The 9,513-nt window shown below is 41.4% G+C and overlaps 1 protein-coding gene across 1 annotated transcript; it reads left to right on the forward strand.

Moving 5' to 3' along the window:
- The first annotated feature begins 5,175 nt into the window (after window positions 1-5,175).
- Window positions 5,176-8,057, forward strand: polr2f (RNA polymerase II, I and III subunit F). Its single transcript, XM_060044914.1, has 5 exons — window positions 5,176-5,336; window positions 5,791-5,860; window positions 6,325-6,455; window positions 6,885-6,956; window positions 7,497-8,057. The coding sequence occupies exons 1-5, from the start codon at window positions 5,317-5,319 to the stop codon at window positions 7,585-7,587; spliced, it is 384 nt and encodes a 127-aa protein (XP_059900897.1). The 5' UTR covers window positions 5,176-5,316; the 3' UTR covers window positions 7,588-8,057.
- Window positions 8,058-9,513: the final 1,456 nt, after the last annotated feature.

Raw genomic sequence — 9,513 nt, forward strand, 5'->3', positions numbered from 1 at the left:
CACATATATTGAGGCCTGTGGATTGAGAGAGGTGAGCTTAGATCTAGCCCCTTTTCTGAAGTAGGAAGCCATTCCATCAGATTGCCTTGAATGGATGCTGCTCCCCAGCTGTAGCACTGCTAGCTTAGCAGAAGTGGCAGCTATCTCAGTGTCCAGCTCAAGCTTCTCCCTTTTTCTCCTCCAGAGAAGTTCCTGCTCCTCCAAAGCATGTTTAGCCTTTAAAGCAGCAGCTCGGGCCAAGAGTGCGGCCTGTTCCGCCTCTGCCCTGCGTCTGGCTGATGAAGTGGAGAATCTGCTACCTGACGATCTGTTTGAGCCATGGTGCCTTGACTGCACATTTGAAATGCTGTCTTGAGGTCCAATCTCATTTTCACTTTGGACAGTTTGAGATTGTTCAGTTTGACCCAGCAAATCATCATTAACCTCATCATCATGATCATCACCCACTTTAGTAGCTGGACAAGCAGCAGTGTCAGACAACCATTGATTTGTACCCACAAGAAACTCCTTTACATTCAACATTTTAGCTTGGTACCATATTTCATGTTTGCTTGCTTCCTCAGCAGGCAATAAACCCAATAAAGATGCATGCACCTGCTGTATTGTGTTACACAACTCATTAAAAACGGTTAACTCATTTTCAACCTTATTCACATGTTCTTTATCACCCATGAATTTAAGAATAGATTGTTTTACTTTAGACAGTTTACCAAAGTTAAGACTTTCTTTCCTTTTCTAAAATGCTTATTTTTTCCAACAAAGCTTTATGTGTTAATTTACCCACACGTTTTTCAGTTACAGATTTTACCTCTGCACCCGCAAGCTCAGTCTCAAGGCCCATTTGGCCTGTTCCCTCTTCAGCCATAATGACGACAAAGTCAGTTGGCTTTATTAGTCCGCAAAATAGTTTGTGTTGCGCAAACAACTAGTCTCGACGAGAAAGTTATTTTTGTCGGTTGCGAGTCTGCTACCAATGCATTGGGTTTACGCGAATGTGTGCACACAAATTACCATGGCCATTCATATCAGCGCTGATCCACACATACCCCAATCGAGCGTTGGCCGGCTTTTGATGAATGATGTCCCGGTGAGATGATGCTGTCGCTGACCCGTAGCTCACTCCGGTAGCTCCAGCTCCGTAAGCGATCGGCAACCCCACACACAGGGGCGGCTGGCCCATAGTGGGCGATAGTGCCCCGCCCACCCTCACATCCGAGGTTTCCAAAGAAGACGTTAATCCACAATGTAACAAGTCGGCGTCCTCTTGGTGAACGTTCTCCAAATCGAAGTAGTTTTTCGACCTAAATGTAATGACTAAGCCCTAAACTTAGTACTACTGGTTGTTGATTCCGTTTATAGTTTCCGACGTGCGCCCAGCGCGCTCCAAGTACCGCAAAAAACGAAGACAGTTCAGTTTATTTTGCTGGTTTATTTTCCTTCCAATAATACACAGCCGCAATAATTCTAACTCAAAATACATGTAACAAAACAATAAACCCGAATTCCTCACTAAACTAAGATGCATTAACACACGGGGACACAGGCACACGGGCACACGGGCACAGTCGAAAAACTGTTTGCTTCCCCATCAACAACAACCTGTGATCAGGTTCAATCAGGTTAAATGCCTCACTCTGCTGACCCGAGGTCAACTGAACCACACAGCCCCCTAGTGGCACGGGGTAAAATTACACGAAAATAAAGCACATTTAATATGGCTCCTACACCTATACTTGCAAGACCATATTATTATCCATATTATTATTATCAAAAATGGGAAATCAAACAGGAGTAACTATTCTAAATCCATAGAAAATGTTGTACATCAGAAATATTTACATGGAGACGGGTTTAAAAAATCTACACATCAGAATGTCCTGAAACTTCTCGGGTGACGCCATGGGGTCATGAACTATAACCATGAAGTGAAATGAGCCTGAAATAACAGGGCATTTTCTTTTAAATTGAATCCAAAATCATATGTATTATGTCTCATATTGGAAACTTTGGTTGGCTTTTATTGTGAAACTCCACATCAGAATGTTCTGAAACTTCTTGTGTGACCCCAAGGGGTCTTGAACTATAACCCTGATGTGAAATGAGCATGAAATAACAGGGTATTTTCTTTTCAATTGAATCCAAAATTATATGTATTATGTCTCATATTGGAAACTTTGGTTGGCTTTTATTGTGAAACTCCACATCAGAATGTTCTGAAACTTCTTGTGTGACCCCAAGGGGTCTTGACCTATAACACTGATGTGAAATGAGCCTGAAATAACAGGGCATTTTCTTTTAAATTGAATCCAAAATTATATGTATTATGTCTCATATTGGAAACTTTGGTTGGCTTTTATTTAGAAACTCCACATCAGAATGTTCTGAAACTTCTTGTGGGACCCCATGGGTTCTTGAACTATAACCCTGATGTTAAATGAGCCTGAAATAACAGGGCATTTTCTTTTAAATTGAATCCAAAATCATATGTATTATGTCTCATATTGGAAACTTTGGTTGGCTTTTATTGTGAAAATCCACATCAGAATGTTCTAAAAATTCTTGTGGGACCCCATGGGGTCTTGAACTATAACCCTAATGTGAAATGAGCCTGAAATAACAGGGCATTTTCTTTTAAATTGAATCCAAAATCATATGTATTATGTCTCATATTGGAAACTTTGGTTGGTTTTATTGTGAAACTCCACATCAGAATGTTCTGAAACTTCTTGTGGGACCCCATGGGGTCTTGAACCATAACCCTGAAGTAAAATGAGCCTGAAATAACAGGTTATTTTCTTTTAAATTGAATCCAAAATCATATGTATTATGTCTCATATTGGAAACTTTGGTTGGCTTTTATTGTGAAACTCCACATTAGAATGTTCTGAAACTTCTTGTGTGACCCCAAGGGGTCTTGAACTATAACCCTGAAGTGAAATGAGCCTGAAATAACAGGGCATTTTCTTTTAAATTGAATCCAAAATCATATGTATTATGTCTCATATTGGAAACTTTGGTTGGCTTTTATTGTGAAACACCACATCAGAATGTTCTGAAACTTCTTGTGTGACCCCAAGGGGTCTTGAACTATAACCCTGATGTGAAATGAGCCTGAAATAACAGGGCATTCTCTTTTAAATTGAATCCAAAATTATATGTATTATGTCTCATATTGGAAACTTTGGTTGGCTTTTATTGTGAAACTCCACATCAGAATGTTCTGAGAATTCGTGTGTGACCCCATGGGGTCTTGAACTATAACCCTGAAGTGAAATGAGTCTGGAATGACAGGGCGTTTCATTTTAAATTTAATCCAAATTCATGTGTAATAAGTCTCATATTTCAATTTCTAGTCGGCTTTTAATTTGAAATTACACATCAGAATATCCTGAAACTTCTTGGGTGACACTATGGGGTCGTGAACTATGACCCTGACGTGGAATGAGTCTGGGATAACAGGGCGTTTCACTTTAAATCTCCAATAAACTATTGGTATAAGCTTACATTTGTCAATTAGTTGGGCTTTTATTTTGAAAGTAAATATCACAACGTCCGTACATTTCCTTTGATAGTATTTGCTTTTAATGACTGTCTTTCGGTATGTACCAGACAAATGCTTTTATTTTGAAACTAGTTCTGACGCGCTGAGGCGCTATTACCGTAATGGCTAGTATATACAGGTACGGCAAAAAACTGGGTCGGCTGGCTTGACCGCCGATCTCGATGAGTCGGCTGGCATGACCGCAGTGAAACGCGTCGCCGCCATATTGTTACGGGAGCTCTCTGAAGCCAGAGGTCTGTCAGACGTGTCAAACAAGCGCAAGTTGCCAGGAGCTGCGGTTTATCTGGATAAAAATCACGATAACCTTTTACATTTCGCAACCAATTTCATGGAGTATTCAAGGGTTTATGCTCTACGTGAAGTGTGTGAAAAAGATTTGCCTCTACGTTACTTTGAATCTCGCTAGTTAAATCGCCAGTCATACATGTGCATGGGTCTATGATAAACGCTCACTTTTCTTGCACAGCCCGTGCACTTTGAAAATACTGAGAAGATCTATAAACGATCGAAATAGTGCTTCTTTAGTTACTACGTATTGACCATCATTAAGAGAAAGAGCATACATCAAATAGTGAGAAAATGGCGGCCAGCGTGTTTTTCATAGTTTAATAGTTCCTTTTCAAGTATGTGCATTAAGAAACCTTGAACAGTGCAATTGGCAATACACATTTATTTCACAAATCAACATTACCAAAAAAAGCTATATATTTCTATAGCAGTAAAAATATACACATCTCAATATATACATACACATCTCAATAGTTGAACTGTAATATAAATAACATAGCATATATATAATACAATATAATATAATGACTCAGTATAATGTGCAATGGAATAACATATATATGATATATATAATATGTGAAACAATATAATATATTTTAAGTATGTATATATTCATATTATATAATAAAGTCTTCCCTTTTCACAGCCACTTCCCACTGTCTCCTCAACTGCTTCTCTTTGGGAAACCTTAAAATTACGAGAAAGGTTAGCTAGCCAGTCAGTCAGATTCATAATACAGATGTATCTTTAAAAAAAAAAAAAAACATTTAAATAGAAATAACGTTTAAAACGTCAATTTCGGCCGTCGACTGACTGCAGGTGCATCTCACAGGTGCATGTATCGAGTATCGTGACATTTTTTCCGTAGTTTCATTCATTACGTGACACCTTCATATATTGTAGAACCATATACAGTGGCATGTTTTGAGCCTTTTTTTGTTTTAATCTAGTCTCTTTTTTTAAATACATCACAGAGAGAAATTAAGGCCAGTCGCTCAGCCGAAACGCAGCTTTCCGTCGCGACCATAAATGCTATATAATTACATTATACATACATTGTAATTACTCACAAGCAAGTAGTGGTAGATTATATATTATGTCCTCATGACCAAAATAATAATGGTCCTCATCCAAATCATACTTAGCGGTATAGAAAATGCAATTTATTAAATAAAATGTATGCATTCAAAATATGCCCACAGTTTCAGTACTTTTCTGCACTATTTATTCAATAAATATTTTCAGAAATGAATGCTCATGAATGAATGTAGAATTTGTTGAGGAACTGCGCACAAAGCGGAACCATTAAGAGAGGTTCTCAGGATTCTACGGACGTTATACAGAGTTGCAGCGCCTGCACCGGAAGTCCTGAAAGCAAGTCCAGCATACAGGGAAACACATCACTCTGTAATTAAGCCAGGAAATAAGTCTACCAAAAGACCTATTGTAGATTATTTCACATCATCATGTCAGACAACGAAGACAAGTGAGTACCGACCGATCCTAGATCAGAAATGCGGTAGTTTAAGAAGCCTCACAGTAACGTGGGATCGAGTGGACAGGACAGTGTGTTGATGTGTTCACCTAACATCGCATATTTATTTAGATTACTCTTTTGGCCAAAGACACCTACAATAATTGATTAAATAATCATATGTTACCCAAAAGTGCGAGAATCGTAAGGATACATTAAAAAACATACAATAAGCAAAGCAGCCATCTACCTTTAAGTGCTTCATTATAGAGAATATAATATAAACTGTTAATTGTTTGTATACATTTATATATATATATATGTGTGTGTGTGTGTATATGTGTGTGTTTGCGTGTATTGTACTAATGAGTATCACAAGTGGTGTTCGCAACTGTATGTACTTGTGACTCGCATTATACTTTCATTTGGTGACGATGGTGTCGTTTTCTTTGCTTCTGTATTGCAGCTTTGATGATGGGGATTTCGACGAAGGAGAGGAAGATGAAGGACTGGATGATCTGGAGAACCCAGAAGACGTACGTCACCTTTATGCTAAAGCCTCAAAGTGTTTCAGAGCAGGAGTTGTTCACGTTACTTATTCACCTCATAATGCCATCGATGGGCTTCATAGCCACATGAAGGGGGCGGGGTGTAGGTCAAGAGGTAGAGTGGGTTGGCTCGACAGAAGGTTGCTAGTTCGATCCCCGGCTCTTCCTAGCGTGTCATGGTCTCCCTGAGTGTGAGCCTCACTCTAACTGCTCCTGACGAGCTGGCTGGCGCCTTGCATGGTTGACTCCGCGGTCGGTGACAGTGTGTGAATGAATGGGTGAATGTTAGGCAATATTGTAAAGCGGTTTGACTGGCCACTGGTTAGAATAGAGCTGTATAAATGCAGTCCATTTAAGTTTTGTACAACTACCACCTCAATGAGATCACCATAGATCTATAGATCACCATCGATCCATCAATGTACTGACGACCCTGTCCGTACCTGGTGCAGGAGGACCGGGAGAACGTGGCGGTCCTGCCGGCTGGGAGCGGCAGCGGGGCGAACGCCAAGAGGATCACCACCGTCTACATGACCAAGTACGAGCGAGCCAGGGTGCTGGGGACGCGGGCCCTGCAGATAGCGTGAGTGGGACTCCGTCTTCAACACGTAGCTCATTCATACCTGGTCCGGAGTTTATGATGTTGCACACACTGATGTTGAATTACCGGTATCGTCCCTTTTGGTTGAGGAAAATATTAGTCGTCTTACGAAACATAACTTGAAAGCTTAACTCTCCTCACCTCTCTGTTATGTAACTGTTTTGACTGGTTAGACAAATAAAAAAAAAATAAGACCAGATCAAAAGTGAAATAGTTTAACAAAACATGCCTTGAAGGCTAAACTCTCCTCACCTCTCTGTCAATATAAGTGTCTTAAGTATTTAACTGTATAGAACCCATATGAATACTGGTATGTAAATGATCAGGTAAATACAGTCGGAAGCCTACTGGCGTCATGGGTCCTGACTGAGCTGAAGCCTGGTGTGGTGTGGCGTGGTGTGTCCCTCACAGGATGTGCGCTCCGGTCATGGTGGAGCTGGAGGGAGAGACGGACCCCCTGCAGATCGCCATGAAGGAGCTCAAGTGAGTAGGAGGGGACCACTGTGTGTGTGCGTGTGCGTGTGTGTGTTTATAAATGTGATAAATAGTATTTGGCATCGTCCCTCCTTGTTGTGTTGCAAAATGTCCAGTTGGTGCAGCAGAATAGTCCAGAATACTCGTAGCTCGGTCGTATGTTTGTGCCACCTTCTCCGCAGTCTAACCAATAGGAATCCTTGAGCAAGACTGCTAACCCTGCTCCTTAAAAGTGCTGACACTCAGATTTAATTTAATGATTTGTTTGTAAACTGTTAGAAATACCATGCCATCTCTCCGCCTTGAGTGAGTGATTTATATATACAAATATTGAAAAATATAATATTGGAAATTTTGCCCCAGACATCGATATTTTTATGAATAAAATAAGGCATTCTAAAATGATCTCCCTGCTCCCACCGTCACTACTTCATTGATCCCCCAGGGGGCACTCAACACATGAACAAGGGAATCTTGAACCGCAGTTAACTAGCCAAATACTGAAGAACTCAGTTAGCACCGTGAATAAAGACTTCACTGTTTTGACAGGTGCAGGAAGATCCCCATAATCATCCGCCGCTACCTCCCTGACAACAGCTACGAGGACTGGGGCTGCGACGAGCTCATCATCACAGACTAGAGCTCCGACCGACATCCGCGCCACGGGCCCCTCCTGGTACCTCCCCCACCCCACCGGCAGGGGGGTGTAGGTGTAGTGACATGGAGCTAAGTGTAGCCAGAGCTGCATCTCCTTCACAGACCACACCTAGAAAGGCTGCTCCGGTGCAATTGTTCAAACGTTAATTTAAACGATATTTTGCTCTGACAACCTTTTGTTGTTTTATCTGTATTATTTACTGTGAGGTTTGGCAGACCTAACCGTAAACAGTTTAAGTTGAACTTTTCCCACTTCTTAAATACGTATTTTACAGCTGTGTTACACTGAAGCGCCACCAGGGGGCGTCTCAACACACTCGACATGTGTTAGTGTTTGTGATGACCTCACTGTCTTTCCGACAGTGTAGTGACTATTGTTTTGAAGAAGAAAAAAAGATTGATTCTTGTGATCAAACTATTTTATTATTGTGAATAAATTCTTTTGTACATGAACCATTCCCCCTTCATGCGTCTCTGACCGAATCAAAGGGCTTTGATCTCTGTGTGAAAGCGAGGGTTTTCTTTTGCAGTCAAAGGCCTGTTTGTCAGCGAAGGGTGCTTTTCAGAAGTCCTGTGCATGTGAGAGTATGAGTGTCTGTTTTTTTTATATTCAAATTAGAGCTGTCAAGCATTAAAATATTTAATCGTGATTAATCGCATTAATGTCATAGTTAACTCGCGATTAATCGCAAATTATTTTTCTATGCTAAATATCCCTTGATTTTTTTGTCCCATATTTCTTCTCATTTTAATTCTCTTATCAACATGGTGAAGTGCATCGGCTTGCCTTGTGCAAATTATTTTTTATTGATAACATTGGTATATACTGATCAAAACAGGACGATCCAAAAAAAGAGCCTATAGTGCAATTAAACGACTGCTTTGAACAAATGTCATTTGAACATAGCAGTCAGGCTACTGCTTCTTTGTTTTGAGCCAAAGAAAAAACACGCGTTAATCGCGCGATAAATTTTTTAACGCCGTTAAAATTGGTTTGCGTTAACGCCGTTAATAACGCATTTAACTGACAGCTCTAATTCAAATATAACCATGCCCGGGTCTCAGACCGACAGATGCCGACCTTAAAGCTGTGGCAGAGATGAGAGAGCAGATCATCTCGTTCCCCGTGGGTGTCAGTCCAAGACGGATCGCTATGGTGGGGTCGGCTCGGCCTCGTGTTTGGTGTTTCGGTGTCCCCATCTGACATCTCATGCGAAACACACCCAGAGAGGGTCCTGGTGTGGAGGTCCTGTGCTTCGGCATGCACAATGGAAGTCATGTCTGTACGGGGTAGACATGAGGTGGCTCATGAGGAAGAGCGGGTTGGCTGGTAACCGGATGGTTGCTAGTTTGATCCCACTCTCCTAATGGCGGAGGGTCGAGATGTCCCTGAGCAGGACACCTCACCCTGACTGCTCCCGACGCTCTGGCTGTGGCCCTGTGTCGTCGACACCGCCATCGGTGTGGCAATATTGGTATAGTGCTTTGAGTTGCCACTGGTTACAAAAGCGCTGTTTAAATGCAAACTATTTAGCCCTGCTCGGCTAATGAGAGACCTATCATTCACATGAACACCCGACCGGCCTAAAACCAACGTTCACGCGTGTCTCTGGTCGCTGTAGTACTGAAAATAACACGTTAAGTTGTCATGGTTATCAATTCTACCAACCAGTGTGGCCACTAGGTTAATAAGTAGTCTTGTTTAACTCTGGGCCTGTCTGGTTCTCTCAGCGTCAACCCAATCTGCCAATGTAATGCTCGTTCTTTTCCAACTGCTCACCACTACGGGCACATGTTCTGCCCTTAAATCAAAAGGGAAGACTTTGAAGATATGATGGAAGCCTGTAGGGGACAAACATCTTACAATGCGGTATTGAACTGGCTCGTCATATCGGTCGCGTCCGTCACT

Source organism: Gadus macrocephalus, chromosome 2 (genome assembly GCF_031168955.1).
Source record: "Gadus macrocephalus chromosome 2, ASM3116895v1".
NCBI classification, from domain to species: Eukaryota; Metazoa; Chordata; class Actinopteri; order Gadiformes; family Gadidae; genus Gadus; species Gadus macrocephalus.

Excerpts from the sequence above, each read along its gene's own strand:
- polr2f (XM_060044914.1), top strand. The coding sequence starts at position 5,317 with ATGTCAGACAACGAAGACAA. Across the intron at positions 5,861-6,324 it reads ATCTGGAGAACCCAGAAGAC|GAGGACCGGGAGAACGTGGC; the intron begins GTACGTCACCTT and ends TACCTGGTGCAG. Across the intron at positions 6,456-6,884 it reads ACGCGGGCCCTGCAGATAGC|GATGTGCGCTCCGGTCATGG; the intron begins GTGAGTGGGACT and ends TGTCCCTCACAG.